Source organism: Apis florea, unplaced genomic scaffold (genome assembly GCF_048593485.1).
Source record: "Apis florea isolate Af1SG1 unplaced genomic scaffold, ASM4859348v1 contig_3793_pilon, whole genome shotgun sequence".
NCBI classification, from domain to species: domain Eukaryota; kingdom Metazoa; phylum Arthropoda; class Insecta; order Hymenoptera; family Apidae; genus Apis; species Apis florea.
This window is the reverse complement of record NW_028256856.1, coordinates 116,712-137,803: the sequence shown is the minus strand read 5'-3', so window position 1 is coordinate 137,803 and position 21,092 is coordinate 116,712. Positions and strand designations below refer to the sequence as shown.

Here is a 21,092-nt window from a genome sequence, read left to right as displayed (position 1 = left end):
TTCGTTTTCACTCTGAGCAAAACTGTGCAACTCGAGGGGCGGCAATGAACAGGAAAAATTAATTCATCGAGCATCGTTGTCGGCGATAATTCGCAGAAAATTAGTAATAGTAATAATATAAACGTGTCGTATAAAATATAGAAAATTCACGCGAGGAAAGTAACGTAAAAAAAGATACAAACGAGTGAAAACAAAGGGAAAAATAGGAAAATAAGACGTATAGAAAGTATGCGGAATAAACACAGATACGAGATCCTTCCGCGAATAATGCCGATCACGATTATTACAGTCTTGTGATGCGTCTTAAAAATCTTTAAGAAACACGTTTATGCCGCAGATCCCTGTAACACTTTTGTTTGATCAGAGATTTTTGTTCGAAAATAAGCTATCATAATTTTGAGCCTCCGATCCATGATAATAATTTGCTTCGACATTATAAATGCCACAGAAAGTAGTGCGATCGTCGCGTTTAATAGTAAATAACATGCTGTATCGTTCATTCGTCTAAATTATACTTATTTTTATTGGCGCAATTGTTTCCCGTGATAGATAGATCAACGAAAAAAATAGTATTTCGATAAGTGAAAGAATCTATATATCGAGATCATCAACGTGATCTGTACGGTTTATTGTACGTTTATATTATTCTCTGCTCGAAATACTATTTCTTACGTGTCTCCGCGCAGACGATTAATAATAAATAAAGGTATGTTTTACAAATATAGTGGCTTTAGATTAACATTTCGTGGCTTATCACACTGAAGCACGACGGGAGGCGTGAACGAACGTGTCACTTCGAACGAAATTCTCTCCTCCTTTCTTCGACTTTAATAAATATTAACAGAAATTTCATTCGTTACAACGAATCGATCGCCATTTTTTTTTACGCGATCCATCGCTTTGGTTTTCATCGTTATCCTCGGAATCTCGTAGCGAATCGATAACGCGTTCGATCGATCCTTCCGACCGTTCTCTAGAAATTTCGAAAAGAGAAATCCCTTCGATTATAGCGCGCACTTCTCTCCTTTCCGGCAGATTCGATTTCTTCGGTGCGATCAAATCAAAACAAAGAATCGTGTTATGCCCTTTCTTCATGTATGACACAAAAGCGTTGCACAGACACGCATGCGCATGCGCGCATACACACACACACACACACACACACATACACAGAGCCGTTCCTCTTATACTTTCACGATATCGAAAAATACGTTAATTTGAAAAAAATATATATATATATCATATGTATATGCATATACTTATATGTATATATGTATATTCCTTGCTTATATGCCCTATATATTACATAACACCTATAGGCTCGCTTAATACTTTAGATACCGCGTGGTATCGGACAACAACGGTCCATCCGTCTCAACGAACAAAGAAAAAGAACCGAATAGACAATGAAAAAGAAAAGAAAGAAAAAGAAAGGCTGACGAAATAATAACGCGTTTAACGTCTCGTTTCTTCCGCTCGATCCTTCGTTTCTCGACGACAGCACGAAGCACAAGCGAATGAAGAACAAATTCAAAACACGCATCTTTCTCGTTTATACGTACATATATATACACACACGTGGTCACGTTAATAGCTTAATAACAAATGTATAAAAAGAAATCATAAAAAAAGAAAGAATAAAAGAGAAAGAAGAGATGGGAGATGATTTTAAGGATTATAATAATAAAGAAAAGATTTATCGACGAGGTAACGCGGTTGATGAATGGAAAGGCTCTTTGATTGATGTCTTCGAGGCGCAATTGACTTATATCGGGATGGGAATTCGTGTTGTTTGTGTATCGACTTATGTGGCAAGGTTGAATTTCAAGGAGAAGACATTAAGTAGCGCTTTCGAGGACTTGGAGAAGGACGACAGAAGAATCGTCGGGTGTGCAAATAAACTGGGATCGAAGCCACGCATTGGAACATCAATAAACACTAGCTCCCAGAGATTTTACCACGAATTCGTGGCAATGTTGCGCCGTGCAAACATTCGATCGAAAACATTGAACGATTTTTAGAAAAGAGAAGAGATCATGAACGATAATACAAAGATATTATTGCTTTGCTCGATAACGTTTATAAGAGAAAGAAAAGATTAACTCGTTAAGGATAACTGGCGGTAGTGAGATAGCCGGTTGCGCGAGCAATTATTAATCGAAAAATAAATTCATTTTTTTTTTTTTTTTTTTTTTTAATGAAGAGAAACTCCTCGGACTCGTTAATTGGAAGATCTTCGAAGTCTTTCTTTTTTTTTTGTTCTTTTTTTTCCTTTTTTTTTTTTTTTTTTTTTTAATTTTATTACAAGACGCGTTTATTAATATATTACAATTAGAATTTTAATTCAACGAGGATAAATAAAAACGAGTCGTCCAAAGATCTTCGAATCGACGAGTTTGGTTTTCTCGTCCGCCAAGGGATCGTCGCATCGAATCGAATATATCGAATCTTCGAGCTATTCGAAACGTTGCTTCAAATCTAAGTGCACGAATGGATTATCGCTTCGATTAGTCGCCGCACCATATTTCCAATCAAGTAAAATGAACTCACTAATGAACAGCAATGATAATAATAATAATAGTAATAATAGTAATAATAATAATAATAATAATAATAATAATAATAATAATAATAATAATAATAATAATAATAATAATAAGAACAATAATAATAACATAATAATAATAATAATTAAACGAAAGTATCTTAAGAAAGTCTTACTTACATAAGTTATTTATAGCCTACAGATATCGCATCTTCCTTATCATCTAATCCTTACGATACCGTGGGACAAAAAGAGGGAGTCCCATTTTGGCAAATAGGGCACCCGAAAAAAAAAACAGAGAAACGCATCCTCGATTCGTCTCGTCGATCGTGTTTAGTCCTTACTCCTTATTAGAAACAAGAGAAGAAACGTATTCAATTGGCCGCCGTTACCAAAACAAGTACACGTTGATCCAATACTGCAAAAAGTTGGTAATCGTAATTGTTCGACAGATGTACACTCCTTCCTCTTCGTCTCTCTGCTTCGATTCACGCTGCTTTATACGCATATATGTGAAGAAAAAACGTATAGATCAAGCGACGATCACTCGACTGCTACTCCCATCTATTATCTATCAACCATTATCGTCATCGTCACGCTCGTTTGCGCGTGCGATCGAGAAGTCTCTCTCTCTCTCTCTCTCTCGCCATTCTCGCGTTCGAGAAATCGTCGCGATATAAAGAGCTCCTCGAAGAGCAACGTGTTCAACGTTTCGCCCGCTCACTCCGAGAAATCTAATGAAGAGGATACGACGAGGCCCACCCGTTTCACGGCCCGTTCACGGCGGCGTTCGGGGGTAACGAGTGACCCGTGACCAGACTGCTCTCCGCCGGTTTCCCGATGCGAAGTATCGATTGCAGGGACGCCACCTCGGAGGCGAGGCGATCCAACCTCGACTTTACCTCCCTCTCGTTCTCGGGGACGGTGGAAACGGTCGAGCCGGTCCACTCGGCGCCCAATGAGATGCCCGAGTCGCGTTCGTCGCTCGAGCCCTCGTTGTCCCACGGAGGTGACGCCCTCGGCCCCGGCTCCTGTTTAATACCCTGCAGGGCCAGCAGAGCGCTCGCCGCGTCCTTGTCGCCTATGCGCGACTTGTGCCTCAGTTTGTGAGGTAGACTGTTGTTGGCGGCTGGATTTTGCGAGCTCACGACCAATTGGGGACCCTCGTCCCCGCTCCCGGACGACAACTCGAACGGTGACTGGGCGCGTCGACCGCGCGACAGGTTGAGGGCGCTCGTCGTGTCGAGATGCATCGCTGGGTGGGGGTAAGTGTATTGGAAGCTCTCCGTTTCCGGATACGAGGTCGTCTCGGCCACGTACAACTGCGCCGGCGATCTCGGCGATCTCGCGCCGCTTACCGGCTGATGTATGACCGACGTGTGGACAGGGCTCGGCGTTCTCGCGTAGAGGAGGGCCGCAGAGGGCGGTATCTTCGCCCTTTTCACGCCTATCGGCGGCTCGGTGGGTAAGGCAGCCAACACGTGCTCGGTGCTGATCACGGACTCGCCGCAGATGCCGAATTTATCGCGTATCGCCTCGAGCTGCGCCTTCAGAATGTGATTCTCCTTGCTGAGCTCCATCACTCGCTGCTCGAGCACCATGTCGTTGAAACGCCTCTTCTCTCGCGATCGTTTGGCCGCCTCGTTGTTACGCCTTCTACGGTCCCAATAGCTGTCGTCCTTCTTGTTGTCCGGAATGAACTCCCGTTGCTTGCGCTGGGAAAATAGCTCTTTTCTGATGTCGAAGTTCGGGGGGAAATTTTCTGGATGTGTCACCTGTTGGGCGTCGTGGTGGTGGTGCGACTGTTGCTGCTGTTGCTGCGTCTGTTGCTGCGGTTGGTGGTGGTGATGGTGTTGCTGCGGCGGTTGCTGCTGGGGCGGCGGCGGCTGGTGTTGGGGCTGGTGTTGATGTTGCTGTTGTTGCTGTTGTTGCAACGTTAACGGTGGCCCGCCGTGATGGACGGGATGCGTGAGAGGCGGCAGGGGCCCGTGGGCATCGTGGCCACCGTGGCCACCGTGGCTCGTGTGCGCTATCGTGTGGGTGGCCGGCATATTGCTGTTCAGACACGCGGTCTCACCATTGATGGGCGATCCACTCTGACGGGCGACAATTTCTGCCACCATAATTTGTCTTCTTAGCACATCTGCGAATGGAGAATGGATGGATTAGTAGAACGGACTGGCGACAGATTACCAGATTACAGATTAGGATACGGGTTGGAAACTAACTACCAGCTCCGACCGGATTGGATTAATAAGATCGTATATATTACGACGATGATTTCAAAGTGTCGGAGAAGAGAACGATTCTCGAGTCAACACAACGAGTTTATTAACGGCGGTGACGAGAGTAGTGGCGGCTAGCCGTGCCAACCGACTCGATGACATGGCTAGTCACCCAAGACGCAAATAGATCAGGGGATGCGACTGTATACCCACAGTCGATAATTCGTTCAAGCGCATCGATGATTCTGCACATTTTCGACTCGAACTTTCCGTTTCGATTATATTATTCGTTTTCTTTTCGAAGAATTCCCTTCCAAGTTTCGTTTCAATGGAACATTTCCATCGTAATCCGAGTTGCACGCTGACGCAAAGCATCACGGTAGGTGCGCTCACGCGTTCGCGATCCTAGCCACGTACGAAATGTAGTCCTTGTACGGTGAAGCGTTGTCCGTCACGCGAGTGACGGCGGCCATTGTGAGAAAGAAGGTCGCGCGACACGGAATCAGGAAGAAGGAAAACAATCTCGAGAGAGAGAGAGAGAGAGAGAGAGAGAGGAAGATTTCTTCTTCCTATATGTCGTCATATTTTTCTTCATTCCCCGTATTGATTGAACACGCGGTGTCTCGAATCATACGATCCATATCGATCCATCGTGTAGAGGGACGGGGAGGGACTCGAATTCGATCGACGACGTGATTCAATGTGGTCATTCCTTCCTTATGACACACCGCGTAACAAACTATAACAACGGTTAGAAACTGTAATCAAACCATCCTTGCTAATCCGATGACGCGCGATTTATGAAAACTGATCGTCACCAACTTCGATTTCGAATAACTCATCGATGATAATCGCGATTTCCTGGAACGATTCGTTCCAATTAAATCAATTTTACAATTCTCCTGCGCGAGAATCAAAATTCTTTTCAAAACTATAATCTGGACAAAGATAATAACAATAGACATCAAGTTGACCAAGTTTCGCGATACGATACGAAAACTTTGTTTACGTTACACTTATAATAAGATATTCTAAGTTTACAGTATCTTATCTTATACGAGAGCAAATATTAATAGAGAAAAAAAAAAAAAAAAAAAAAGAAAAAGAAAAGAAAAAATCACCGAGGACGGTTGCCAAGTAGTAGTATTATAGTCACGCGCCGTTAAGTGTACGTTCAAGGTGCGCGCGCTGTGTATACATGAGGAGGCCATTTGTATTCGCGTAACGCATGCACCTAAGATCATTGCCTTAACGCCGTGTTTGCACGGTGAGCGCGTTAAATCGTTTATACAACCGATGCCGGCAACGTGGCGAAGATACGCCGCATATTTCGGGCCTCCGAAGGACGATCGTTTCGTTGTACGCCGCGCGTAGGCGTGGCAACGTGGTAGGATCGTGTTCAACACAACAAGGAGAGGTGATCTCCTCTCGTAAAGTCTCGTGACCGTTATACAGTCGAGAGAGTGGCACGGGACGAAAGGCAAAGGTGAAGAATTCCGAGAGATCGAGGGACGTGCCCGTACTGCCAACAATACCGGTCCGGGTATACAAGTCGCAAAATAGCCTTGGGTAAGGTCGGGCTATTCCCCAAGGTCGGGTGTGTCAGCGAACCCAACCCGCCAGTCGAGTAAAAAATTTGATCTCGTCGATCACTTTGATATTAATTCGGAATAATTGGGATGAAAATTCGTTCGAAATTTTGCCGCGCAAATGCGGTCGCAATTGAATTTTCTCTAAATTTAAAGATTACGCAAAGATACGACGAATTTTGACGAATTCGGTGGTGCGTAAAAAGTTAAGCGTCGTTACGAATGAAAATGGTGTTCGTGTAACGTTTATAATATTTAAACTTGAAACGTTCGCGATACAACGATGACACACGCGTGAACTTTTGCCAGGGCATGCGGCGCAATTATATAAGTTACCGGATGCGATTGTGTGGTCAAATATTACGATGGACGGGTTCTCGTAACGTGTTAATTACAAGCGCGATAAACTCGATACCTCGATTTAGTAATTAGTTGAGGAGGGGAAAATAAAGGTGGTTTCCACGATAATTCACGACCTACGAAACAATAGTATAGTTATCTGTTGAATATTATCGATTTTTTTTATCTATTTATTATTACATACACAATACATACACTTCTAAACAATTAGAATTAATTTGTGTTCACGTGTGCTTGTTAAAATGCTCGAATGTTTTCGTATTGACTTTATCGTTAGGGAACGTGTGAGCATAATCCAAGTGATAGTTATGTAAGAAAGCACGTGTGTCCCTGCGAAACGTGCCACGTGCTCTAATGACACTATCCGTTTATGGATTACAACAATAAATAAAAATATTTATTTATTCGAGCTTCGGCATTTATAATACAAATGGATTTTATGTATATTTGTGCTGATTAACGGAAATGCAATGTAATTTTCTTTTTTTAAACTAGCATTCCTTATGTTATGCATCAATATCAATCAATATGATGATAATTTAAATAATGATAATAAATTTAATTTCCTTCGTGAATCATACATTGTATTTCAATATTTGTAAGCGAAATTAACGAAGTAATCTATTTTCGAAAAAAATAGATGATTTGAAATGCTCGCGTAACGTCACGTTGTAGGGCGGCGCGCGCATTCTTTCGATAATCGAAATTAAAAGATCGTGATGAAGCAAAATTTCGATTATCGAAAGAGTGTCAGTTCTCATGGTGGAATTTCTAACGGGTACCACGGCATAGTGACGCTTTGATAAAAGAATTTGAGAAAAAAACCGTTCTGCATTCGAATATTCGTTTGTGTCGTTTGGGAAGGACATTACGCGTAGGAGAAGTGTGTGAGAATGAAATTTAATTAATAATTGTGTATTTATTGTGCGAAGAAACATATACTTTCCCTGATATTGTCTTCTATCAAAGACACCTAAGTGAATAAGTAAGTTTTATCGTATTTTTCACGAATTATTTACGCTTGTTGTATTTTTTTAAATTCTTTTATCATAAATTATGTTTTTTTTTTCTATCTGCCAGAAAATATCGACCAGAAAAATATTCTTTTATATTTATATGTCTCAATTTTGCGCATTTATCGCATTCTTTTCACATAATTAATTTTCTAAGCGATTTTTATTAACATTATATATCGGTTTAACTTCTTAATTACTGAAATAATCTAATTTCGAAAGAAACAAACGATTTGCTTAGTTACGCTTATGACGTCACGCTGCAGAGCGACGCGCGCATCCCCTCGATAATCGATAATTAAAAAGTCGCGATCAAGCAAAATTTCGATAATCGAAGAAACGTCAGTTTTCATGGTGGAATTTCTAACGGACACCACGGCATAGTGACGCTTTGATAAAAAATTTGAAAAAATACCGTTTTGCATTCGAATATTCGCTTGTGTCGTTTATATTACGTATACGGGAAATGCATGTGAGCAAAATTTAATTTATAATATGTGTATTTATTTTGTGAAGAAAGAATAAGCCAATATATACTTTCCCTGGTACTCTCTTCTATCAAACCTGTCTACAAATAGGTGAATCTCGTCATACTTTTTGCCAATTATTTACGCTTGTCGAATAATTAATCTTCTAAGGAATTTTTATTAACGCTATATATTGATTTAACTTCGGTAAGAAACGAAATATGCCATTCGAGTAGGTTAGGATATCGAACTTGCGACTCAATGAGAGTGAATGAGAGGACACGTTCGTGCGCGCAAGAAAGAGTAAGAGAGAAATCGAAACGGCAAGCTTGTGAATTAACCGTTGAAACACGCGGGCAGAGTTACGTAAGGGTCTCGTTGCATCGTATACGCGTGCGTTTCTTCTATCCACGTGCTGTACGCGCTCGTTAGAAGTGAATGTCAGCCGCTTATATCGCGGAAGCCCCTTACCATCCGGGTAAATATGTCGACGTATACGTGAATCTCTTCTAATCACGTACTTCTGGTCGAGAAACGTGCCTCTATGACCTCGCACAGCTGTAGTTTTACAATCTGTCAAGTCTGCCGCGTGTCCTTCCCTCTATCGATTATATGTATCTTATACCTTAAATTATCTTCATGTTAGCTGCGTCACGGTTAGTTAGAAACTGTTTCACTCGACGTTTCTGGGAAACACGACCAATATCGACGTTTCATAATGCAGAGTCGAAGGTAATTACGCCTCTCGTACTTGAAGATAATCTTTCGACATTTTTCGCCAGAGGGCAGGCGGATAAAAATTTAAAAGAAACACGTTGGAGACCTCGATATATTTATATATATGTATAAGTCGCGTTATACATGTTCACGAATATTGTATTACATTTTCACATGGGAAAAATTTGTAATTATATATATTTTCGTATATGTATATTCATGTTCTTCTTTTTATTATTGAATTATATATTATATAATATTATATATCGTTGGACTCGCTAGCTAAAACAGGTGTTCTCCGTCTAAGGGATAATGTGACTCGAGTCGGTAAACAAAGATCTTTGAAACAGTTTGATATATAGTAAGAATTAATTAGATCTATCTATGAATTCTGACGCTTAAATCTCGAATTGCATCCGATTATTAGCAAATAGTATTAACAAATATAGTATTCCGATATAATTTTTATTAAGTTTAAAAGCTGCAAGTGACAATGTTAGTATAATATAATATTAATAAAAAAAAAAAAAAATGAAAAATCTCGATGATAATGAAATTCGTAAAGAGCACAGCTTAACCGTAATTTATTTCCCATTTAAAAAATCTACGATAAAATACAGCGGAGCGGAATAAAATAAAAGTGATTCAAAAAGATAGAGTATCGAGTTCGGGTAAATGGGTTCTTAATTTCCGTTGCAATGTCGAGAGGTGTATAGCTGAGACACGAAGCCCGCTCGAAATTGAGCAATCACCTGGAATTTCACTCGCGAAGTTACGTATACACGGGCTTGCGTGACTCACATCGTCGCAGCCAGTTCTATCGATCCGACGATTTTTGCCAGAGTAGAAAACATCGCCCACATAAAATTTCTGTCGTGACGAAATGCACGTAGACAGGGTGCACGCCAACCTACGTATTTTATTCTATCGATATATATATATATATATAACGCGTAATTTCTCGAAACGATTACAAATAACCTCTCTCATTGAATCATCGAATTTTCCATCCGCGTAACACGAGTCCACGAAACACGTTACCGTGTTTTGAAATCGAGCCCACATGCACTTCCGCTTGATTCTTTTAATTTCGTCCAATTCCGTTGCGTGTCTCGATTCGAGTAACAAAAAGTTAGTTTCCTAACCTAACTGATGATCATACTCTAACGTAATACCGTTTTATCGTAGACGAAGAGGAGAAGAAGGAGAGAATTACACTTCCATTCTGATCACCGGTAATCGACCATCTTCTCCGAGTACATACTTCGAGGAACCGAATCAGATACACGACACATTCTCGGTGAGTCATATTTAGCCATTACATGTTTCTTTATGTGTATATTAGCGTGCGCTAACGGGAGCCCTAAGAGCTCGTACTTACGCGTGACGCGTGTATGGGAATACACAGTGAAACGCGCATACACGTGTGCGCATATACCAGGAACGTAATACGGAGGGACGAGGTTGTCGCCCCCTTCTCGTGAAACTGGAAAATTTATCGAGAGCAGCGAACACACGCTGCCCGACCTAAAACTTTATGGCCCCTCGTAAACGCTGGCGAACGATTCGTTAGAGAATAATAAGACGCAGAGCGCGGTATTCCGAACGCGAAATTATCGAATGGCTGGTAGAATCGCAATTAGAATAATTTTGCAACGTTAACAATTGTACATAATTTTCCTCGAACGATCGATAAAAATGTAGAAATTTCCACGTCTCGGTGGGAAAACGGTAATTATAAACGCGAGAGCATAGCGAAACTAGTAGTTCGATTGTGCAAACTGTCCTATAACGGGAAGATCGTATCGATAAACGATATGTGTGTGTGTGTGTGTGTGTATGCGCGCGGTTTTCGTTTTATGTGGGGTCAATATTTCTCCATGGAGATAATAATAGCAAACCTTTGGCGCGCGTCACGCACACATGAAATAATTACGTAGTATTGGGCAAGCGTTGGAATTGATCCGACCGGCGCGTGAGTCGCGTTAAACGTTATTACTATTCCTTCCTATTCTCGAATTCACATTTCGGCCATCACGTTTCCATGAAATAATAACATTGCCACGATATCCGTAAACGACGAAACGACGCGTATAGGATATACATTTATATGCTTATGGAATTCCTGTTTTTTTGAGCGCATCGAGAAGAAAATTTGACTTGGTTGATTTTTCTTACCGAAGTGTCTCAATAATCTATCTATATTTATAACGACTTATAAACTCTTCGGTTTCGTATTTCGTATTTAAGGAGAACTCGATACTCGTGATCGACTGTCGCGATTCAAGTGATCGCGACCGATAAATGAGGGGATCGATTCGCGCATGCGTAGACGGATTGCAACGGTGCGAAGAAACAAACCACGTGACGTAAACGACACACACGTGTTGCGCGCATCGCAAGAATCACGTTTCCTTTTAAAAAGCATAGATGGACACGCGTTACTCGCTCTTATATGTCTTACAACGAAAATAACACGCTGAATTCGCGGTTCAATTCTTGAATTATAAATCGCAATTAGATCGATTCTCGAGTGTCACGTGCACCGGCCTACTCGTGTCGCTCGGTTGCGCAACGTGACACTACCCCAGAAGTTAATGATGCAATTTAAATGACAACGCTATACGTAAACACGAATATGCATATGCAAACACATATAAACGATGTATACATTTTTTTTCTTTTTCTACGAATAAGCGAATCAATTAAAACGATTTCTATTACGGATTCAAGATATACGGATTAATAATTGAATGTCGTTGAAATTCAATTCGATGAAATTTTCCCGCAATATTATTAATAATGCGCGATGACTTGATTAAACAGCCACGATGAATGGTCGTGCGACGCAATTGCATGTATATAATTTCCTGTTTTTCTTTTTTTTTTTTTTTTTTTTTTCCTTATCTTGATTCGCGAATATTTTATTTTTAATCGATAGCTACACACCAGACACTGAAGACAGCGTGTCGTATTAAGCAAATGCATCGAGATTATAATTGGGAGACCATTATCAAGTTCCACGATATTAGCTGACCCCTCCCTCTCCTGATAACGTTATAAATAGAAGGGAGGGGGAGAGAGAGAGAAAAAGTGCGATTGGGAAAATAAGATCACCAGCTGTTTATCAATTAATCCCATTAATGCGCTTTTAAAACTAAGTATAGTTTTGTTGCGGTCACGTTTCTTATAAATTTCTTTTACTTCTAAAGTTCAAGATGGACGTTAACCAACTTATCTGCCCGATTACCTTTCGACGAGAAAAGCACGATTGCAAATCGTGTTGAAAAGATTATGCATATTGCAGGAACACCACGGTTCTCGTTGTCACACGCGTTTAGAATCGTCACAAATGATTGCGCAATGTAATAATGGCATGGTCTCGAACAAATTTACGCGGCGTGTAGTTAACATTTTTCCCCGTGAATCACGCGCAGCAGTGCAAGAGGGAATTCTATTTTCCTACGTTTCGAAATGTATGTTTCCCTTAATCTCCGACATTGAGACATTGGCGGCGAATGAATTTACGCATAGATGGCGCTAGTGATCCGGTCTCGTTAATAATCTCGAACTGGAAATCCCGCGCGAGGGAGGGGCGATCCGTTGACCCGATGCCAACTGGGCATTTGTTTTTCTTCTGACGCCAGCTTTTCGGCGAATACGGCATGCGACCGCAGACGGATACGGACGAACGGAGTCTTCGAGGAAATTTATTTCACGGTTATTCCACTTCCTCCACACGAATTACTTTTTCCCCGAATCCGTTGCACGGCCTGATCCAACTGGAAATCATGGAATCAGGTGCACGGTTAACGGAGCATCTGGCCGGATTGACGATCGAGTTAAACAAACAGAGTTGAAAATTGTATACAACGTTTCGAAATTCGATTGTTTTTATATTCACCAACAAGGAAATATGTTCATCGAATTTTTACCGAATTTTTAAATTATATATCTCGCCGCCGAGATTAGATTGGATTCAATGTATATATATATATATGTGTGTGTGTGTAGCGACAGAAAAAGAATATTAGTATTATTATTGTATTTATGACCTTGCTCAACAAACAGAAGTGAAGAAATCACGCTTATTACATAATAATCATCTTATCGTATTTTCCTCGAATATACGAGACTGTTAACGATAGAGAAACACACGACTGGATGAAATACAATACGAATAATACGTGGCAGGGTTAAACGTGCGTTATCGCCCTTTGCCGTACTTCGAGGCGCGCGCATTGTTCGCGTTCTTTTCTTCTGTTTGCTCCAAATTGTCTCAACTCGGCCGCGTGACGCACGGTTATGTAACGACAAAAGCGCGCTGTTCTCCGTAACAGTGGTGACGGTGCGCATAATACACCGAATGCTATATAACACACTCCTTCCCCCACCCATCCGCGCCTTCCTTCGCTTTCTCGTTCTTCTTCTTTCTTCGTCCGACATAGATTTTCTATTCCTTCTATTCGCTCTCTCTCTCTCACTCACTCTCTCTCTCTCTCTCTCTCTGTCTTATCTTAAGGACGCGACCGTTATATCCGTCCCATTACCACATTAAACTGGACACGCCACGAGTTAACCAAATTCCTCGTGTTCAACGACGTTATCGATCGATTTGTTCCGGAGAAGTCTCTCGATTCGGTCGGATTTACGCTTAGATAGATAGATAGATAGATACGCGTTACGTAATATTATTATATCGTGCGTGGACGTGTTCCGAAATCCCTTCATTCACTCGCAGCATACGCTCATCGGCGGTCGAGAATCCGCCGCTCCAAGTCTCCATTTTCGGATGATCTTGGCGGCGCAGCAGAGACGTCAATTTTAGGATTATGTATATACCGACGATCGGTATATACATCTTGACCGATCGAGTCGAGAAATTGTGTGGATAAGATAGCGTTATCGAAAACGCTGGATTGCAAGTATTTCGTTTTTCTTTTTCTTTCTTTTTTTTTTTTTTCGCGAGACATTTTTAGCGGTTAGAGGCAGGCGGTATTTAAACGGGAAGGGGACGATAGAGAGGAGAGCGAGCGTTCCAAAAATGCGGGGATAGAAACGTGGCGCGGGCCTGAAATAGTTCTCGGAGTACGTCGAACTTTAAGTACAGTACATAAAGGCACGTGCACAATGCCAGCCACTCGATACGGCTCGGCCGTGCGTGTTACGATTGCGGTCAGCGCTCACGTAACAGCCGACCGCTGATACCGTTATCGGACCGACACAGGCATTTCGAACCGGTCTCCGATTTCGTTTCCCGCTCATTATGCAATTGGCCCGCGATAACGCGATCGCCAACCGAAAAAAACAAAAAGGCAGAACACGCGACACGCAACGACATCCTTCTTCTTCTTCTTCTTCTTCTTCTCCTTCTTCTACTTTTTTTCTTCTCCGTTTTTTTTTTTTGCTTTGCCTCGAGTTCTCGCCTCCCATTGTTCACGCCTCGGTGAGCAACGTTACTTCGCGCATCCTGTTCGATTTTGGAGCACTTCGTTTATATACAGTTAAACGAAACGGTTACGGTCTGCTCACGCGTGTATGGTCATTGGGGGCAAAAATATACGCAGTACGTGCGATTGATGATGAAATGATCTTGAAATCTTGATGGATATTATTGGTGTATAAGAAACAGAAGTGACGTAACAGAAGTCTGAGAAATTATACAATAGCCAGATAAACGAGCAATGAACTGAAAGTTGGAGCGCTGATCGATTCAATAAGCCGGTTCATTTATTTCCGAATAGAATCGCCATATCGTGAAAACTCGACAGAGATCGACGGTTTTATTATTTATTCGCGAAATTTTCCTTCTTTCCGCCTTCCCCGCCGATCAATTCAAATCGTATACTGTATATTATACGCCGGTTCTTTCAATACGAATACGCCGGTTCAACCTTGACTGCCACCATTCGACTATTTTCGTCCGCGATAATTCGTGGCCCATTTAGAAGCACGCGCGATGATAGTAGTATTTCGTTCGTTATCTCGAGACGTGCAAACAATAACGAAATCGTTGGTAAAAATATAACGGCGGTAAAAATAACACCATGGGAAAGGAAAGATGTGGAAGAAGAGCGCGAATACAACAAGAATACAATTACGTTACGTGCCATCGGTATTAATTTGCCGTTTATCTGAATTTTCACGCGTTCCACGTGAGCATCGGCGTGATCGCGTTGGTCGCGTTTCTCGTCCCGCAGACACGTGACCCGAGCTAACGTGTTGCCCGCTCGCGAATACGTTGTTACGTAACGAACACGTGGAACGGATACCAATGACGAACAAACGACGACGACGGTAAATTTCTTTCGATCGGCCGGTTGCATCGGTGCTTCCCGATCAATCTCGACGGGAAACTTGGCGCGATAGCGGGCCGGCCGAGTGGGCGTTTCGACTGATAAACAATGCGCAGCCGGCTTAAGAAATAACACGCGGTGCGTGATGCAACTGCCGCACAGCATAGAAATGCTCGCGCAATTCGCGCGCGTCTATTCGCGCCGGGTCTAGCCTAGCGCGCCTTCTCTCTCTCTCTCTCTCTCTCTCTCTCTCCCCCCCCCCTTTATTCGCTCCTCTATGGCTGCTCTCCCGCCACGTGACTCCTACACGTGCACGCTGTGTTATGCTAGACCATTCACCTTCGTTGCATAATAGAAACGCGAAAAGGTCATCGGGAACAACGGAGCCTGATATTTCCTAATATGATTGATAAATCGCGGGCTCGATCGGACGCGATATCTTGCATTACATTCGCATTTATTCGTGGACGGATCTTAATTAAAATTCGATCTCGAATTTTTTTCCTTTTTTTATCCTCCTTTAATTTAATCGGTCGCTTGTTGTAAAAGAGAGAATTTTAGAGATTGGAAACGAATGTATCACGGAATTGTCGTTGTAAAATATTCGGATATCGCGTTATGAAAATTTTTCTTCGGTATTATGATCGATGAACGACTGATGACGCAATGCACAATCCAGCTACTTGCACACGTACACGGATACCAGAGTATAGGTGTATATCGTGCTCTATACACGGATAACTAAGAAATCGTATCGATAATATTACACTGTACACTGTTGCACACTGTTGCTCGCTCGCGCGAATGTAATATCCGTGCATTTCCGCGAATCATAAGATACCGCTAATCACATCGATGCGACACCACGAACCAACAATCGATCTATCGGAGATAACGAGCGACTGTTTAATCCCCTTTCCGACCTAATCGACATCGAGCTAATTAAATTGAAAAATTTTTTTACGCAACATTAGGAAACGAGCCGGTGATAATGACCTCCAGATTTTATCCGATGATCGCGTCACGATATCGCGATAAAATGGATTTCACGGCTTAAGCTTAAAGCTGGATAGATAAATTGTTAATATACAAATGATATCGACACCGTATATTGCATAGATAGCGCAAGTATTTGTAACAACGTTGTAACAATGTTGTACACTTTCGAGAGTGCAATATCTCGCGTTCCATAAATATACATCGATCGATCGATCGATCGATCGAAAAAAAAATTTCAACTTTTTTTCACTTCGCGTTTCCAAATCGTCCTGCATCGGATTAAAACGCAATTTCGCAATTTCTACTTTAGGGTTATTTACTCGTTTTTATCGATATTTTTCCATTGATAACATTGTTAACCTGCATTATCGATATGCATCATCGATAAATACGCAAGTGCAAATTACCGAATATAGAAACTCGAAACTCGATAAATTTTCCGTAAAAACAATCCAATTTACAAAAAACCTGTTAAACTGTGTGTAATACCCTTACTTCCCCCCCCTCCCCTCTTACTTTCATCCCTTTGAAAACGAAACCGAGCAGAAGAAGGCTGTGGCCATACATCTCGCGTGACACGTGCGTGCCCTTCTCGCCCCAAGTCCGTGAAGCTTATTGCACATACGCTACGACTGAGGCTGAGAGTTCTGCAAATTAGGCCGTGGCCCACTTCGTGGCAACGATAGAGAGGAGAGAAGGTTGTGTGAAGCGGAGGCGGCGGCGTGGCGAGGGAAGAGTAGAGTGGGATCGATCGAGGAGGGGAGGGAGAGGGAGAGGGGATGAACGAGTATCGTTTCGAACGAGGATCACATCGCGTCGTCGAAACGATAATGCCAATGATCCCACGACAGTTCGAAACGACTACTAGTTATATAGAGACAGACAAATACGTATTTTTATGATAATTGATAATCGACGCATCGTGTGTATCAATCGATCGAACAGGGTGACGATAGAAAAAAATCTCGCGGGGGAATATCTTCGTGCACAACGATATTCGAGGGGAAAATTCGTTTGGGAAACGAATCATCGTCCGGTTGCATTCTTTGCGGTATATAAGACGAGATAAGGATCAGAGTCCTCTTCTCTTCGTCACGAATGACGCAACGACCGTTCATGCCGCGTTGCTCACGCGTTGCACGAGACGACTTTCGTAAGCGCAGCCTTTCCTCGCTTCGAGCTCGCGTCGATCGTTTCAGCCAATACCAACGATCGTAAAAAAATAATTTCATCGTGTGCCTCTCTTGTGTTTAATGGAGAGAAAAAGAAGAAAAAAAAAAAAAAAAGGAAAGAAAGAAAGACGATCGTACACGTTCCTTTCTTTCTTCTTTTATTTTCTTATTTTTATTACAAAGTGGATTGATGCCCGAGAAACGAGAGCTTACGATCTTGTCGATAATAACGAGATAAGATACGCCAAATAGATTGGAATGAAAACAATGAATGTACGAGTTTATTGTGCCCGCGAATTGCAGTCAGACGTTGCGTCAACCGAATCGTTCTTGAAGGTCAGAGTCTTCGAGCATTCAGGGTCGTTTCGTAAATATCGCCGGTTGAAATCGATAATGGTGATCGATTTAACGAGCACGCACATTTTATCGTTTCAATTGGTATTCGTATAAATATCCGAAATTCACCTCTATTTAACACACGAATTATTCGAGGATTCATCGTTAATAATTGTATGGTAATGGAAGGATAACGTAGCTTCTCGAAATGAGAAATTGGACTCGTCCCGATCGAAGCACGTACCCGCGATAGTTAATTCCAATGAGTTTTAGTTCAAAGTCCTGGCGCGTGACAAGTTGCCAGTAGATAACGTTCTATTCTACAAATTATTACAAGGCCGTTTCACGCGTAATCACGAGTATTCGTTTCCGCTTAAAGAAAAAAAACAACCGCGGTTTGATCGCGATTGATCGCGACAATCTCGATCCGTGCGCACCAGAATTGTTCTCTCCAAGAATCGTTCCCGATCGAAATGGTGGAGGAGGAGGACGGATAAATGATTTCGGAGTAGAAAAAAAGTCGACGAAATAATTTATTTTTATTCGGATTACTCACCAATTTTGAAAGATTCTGTCGGACACGATCGAACGATGGAACAGCGATCCACTTTTCCTCGTCGAATTTGATGAAAGAGGACGGTGCGCCGCACTCGTCGATTAGCAAACGATTGAACAGTATGTATAGTTTATCCGCGAGACACGGAGATAGTCACTGGCTCAGCGTGAAGTATCCCGTTCGTCGAACCAATGTAACGAGAGTCACCGTCATAATAACGCCTGTTATCGCGGCTCGCGATTGAAACCGTTCTCCCTCTTCCACGGGTAAATCCAAGCGAATCCCTCAAGAGTGACGGTATTATAGTGTTATTTATTTATGTCACACTAAATGGTAAATATTATAATACCAAAAAAAAAAAAAAGAAGAAGTACGAAGAAAAACAGAGTTTATCTTCGTAACGTGTGTACGATGCGGTAAAAAACAGTATCCGTTTCTCCGTGAAATTGTATGATCTCTTTCTCTCTTTCTCCGATGGGGAGAATAGGAAAAAAGGCACACGTCGAAAAACTAACGATAGCACTGAGCGTGTTTTCCGCGTGGAAACCGTAGAAATTTTCGCCAGATCAAGTACGCGAATCCATCGGACTCGTTCTTCCTCGATAGAGAAACACGATGAACTTGAACTATTGTCCGGAGCAGGTGACAGGTAGATGCGTGTTACTGGTCTGTGTCAGCCCCTTGCTGATCGTCCGATTACTCGAGTCAAGATGTAACGATGTATCTTTCGCGCAGAAACACACGTCCGATCGCTACGGTGTCGGTCTGCAAACTGACTGCACGCTGCGTGAGACTACTGCCGTCTTGGCCCCAATGTCGTCTGGCTTCGAGTTTGATGCGAGAAGGCTGACGCGGTCACGTGTGTCGGTGTGTACGTGATCGTGTCTGCCGGCGGTGCGCTTCGATCGTGGTAGTGACGAAGTTTTTAGTGTGGGGAGGGGGAGGAGGAGGAAGGGAGAAGAACAGGTCCACCCGCCGGGGGAAGTTTATGCCTGGTTTATGCTCGGTTTATGTGCACTCCCCACCACTCGACCAGTCCGCACACAGTGCCAGCGTTTTGCGTTCTGCGTCAGAGTGCCGCGACTAATCCCCTCCACGTCGTGTCATCCCCACTCGATACGTTAGTAGTAGGTGCATCGCGTCAGATCTTTCGGCCGCGTCGGCCCCAACACCACGCAAGGCTTTGCCGTACTCGCGATTAGATTGCGTCGCGCGACGACGTTGTGCGCTTCGTTCGCGATGCGTCGTTTGAAATCTCGTAATACGTTCTTCTTTTTTTCTCTTTCTCTCTCTCTCTCTCTCCTCCCCCAATTCCTCTATTTATTTTGTAATTTTTGTATCGTTTGAACAATCCTAGAACAGTTTTACAATTACAAGAATAGAATAAATATTTTTCCCTCGATTCTTTCTGCTTCGTTTAGAATAGTTTTTGGCTTTTACGACGTTAGGGAAGAAAATGTTTATTTCGATAGAATTACGAGAGATAGGATAAACAAAGCGTAGTTTCGGCTGACGAAAAACAAAGAGTTGTAGACCGGGCCGAGTGGAGCGAGCGCCACTTGGACGAGTCTGTTGCAAGGACCCTCCACCTCTTGCTCCACCTCCGTCCTCTATAAACCGAATGCCAGACAACGAGGGCATCAGCCCCCATGAATCACCGCCGGTCACCTTCACTTTTTATGTAAGCTTGTTCTCACCCGGCCTCGCCGGTTGAACGAATCTTCGTGCCTTCTGACGCAGGATCGATACGGAAATTTGCGTTGCAACGTAATCACGATTTCAAACCTCGTTTCCCTGGAATTTAAGCGAAACGATATAATATAAATCTATAGAGAGAATAAAGCACGCGTCTTCTCCTCGTCCATCCTTTTTTTTTTTATCGGATCAACGATTCAAAGAAGCGTTTCGGCGTTAATTCATCGTTTCGTAATATAATAACCTCGCTTCGAACATGATTTCCAGTTTCCAATAACAGACAATAATCGTGAACGTGATACATTTCGCGCTATCGAAAACGTGCATATGTGCACGCTTCATAAATCGTATACATCGATCGCTTCGCCTTTCTGCAGTTTCGATTCGACACTTCTATTTGCACAGATCGCTTATATGCATAATGGCGGGCGAATTTGGAATTTCAAGGACGAGAACTCGGGACGTGCATTGCCTCGATATATCGGTTGTTGTTGCAGTTTCGCGCGTTTTTTTTTTTCCTTTCCTTCTTCTCCGTTGAATCGGCGGTGCCGATAAAAATAAAAACTGCCGGCTGTTGCCGATCGATTGGGTCGATGCCAGTCGCGGGAAATAAGTAAATGGATCGTCGAGGATTCAACCGCGCATCTCGTCGGGCGGCGATGAAAACAGAGCCGTCGGGAGGAGGGCGGGCGGGGAGAGGGAGGTAGAGGGCGAGGTAGAGGGCGAGCGGGCAGAGTGTTCGACAGTATCCAAAGCGGTAAACGGCGTTGATTACGAGCATCGGTCAACCTCGTATCTCGCGCTTCCCGTAAATACGATATTTATTTCTATTGTTGTGTACTGCGTAACAAGTTTACCGTGGATGCCGAAACCACTTCTGTTCTTTCTCCATTCTGCGCAATAACTATTTCTAAACGAGGTCTCTTTGGGACGCTCGTCTTTGGGAACGTCGTGATCGGCTCTTTACTACTTACGAGGCGGACAACACGGCAACTCGGCCCTCGTTAAAATCGTAAATTAAAACGTAAACACACGAGACAATGGCACCCCTCTCGCACAGTTGCACAATGTTTTTACACGAGAATTTTCTTCGTTCCCGATTTCGATATATCGGAATTTCTA

At 42.6% G+C, this 21,092-nt stretch overlaps 2 protein-coding genes across 4 annotated transcripts in view; one reads left to right on the top strand and one right to left on the bottom strand.

Annotated features, from left to right (window-relative positions):
* Positions 1-2,083: 2,083 nt before the first annotated feature.
* LOC100865077 (uncharacterized) lies at positions 2,084-19,320 on the bottom strand. Of its 3 annotated transcripts, XM_086915596.1 has the most exons (3): positions 18,276-19,097; positions 4,321-4,688; positions 2,084-4,260 (listed from the first exon to the last, which is right to left on the bottom strand). In XM_086915596.1, exons 2-3 carry the CDS (start codon positions 4,666-4,668, stop codon positions 3,313-3,315), a joined length of 1,296 nt encoding a protein of 431 aa, XP_086771722.1. In that variant the 5' UTR covers positions 4,669-4,688; positions 18,276-19,097; the 3' UTR covers positions 2,084-3,312. The 3 variants fall into 3 exon arrangements, with proteins under 3 accessions (XP_086771722.1, XP_086771720.1, XP_086771721.1); XM_086915594.1 differs by having other exon boundaries at positions 2,174-4,688; positions 18,276-19,320; XM_086915595.1 differs by lacking the exon at positions 18,276-19,097 and adding an exon at positions 4,774-4,795 and having other exon boundaries at positions 2,174-4,688.
* Positions 4,702-21,092, top strand: part of LOC147656341 (uncharacterized) — an 84,058-nt gene continuing 67,667 nt past the window's right edge. Inside the window, exons 1-3 of the mRNA XM_086915785.1 lie at positions 4,702-4,760; positions 6,226-6,339; positions 10,105-10,216. Of these exons, the coding sequence (XP_086771911.1) occupies positions 4,702-4,760; positions 6,226-6,339; positions 10,105-10,216 (285 nt within the window). The remainder of the gene's footprint in view (positions 4,761-6,225; positions 6,340-10,104; positions 10,217-21,092) is intronic.

Bases quoted from the DNA above. Each gene is read 5' to 3' on its own strand.
- LOC100865077 (XM_086915594.1), bottom strand. From the start codon at position 4,668: ATGGTGGCAGAAATTGTCGCCCGTCAGAGTGGATCGCCCATCAATGGT.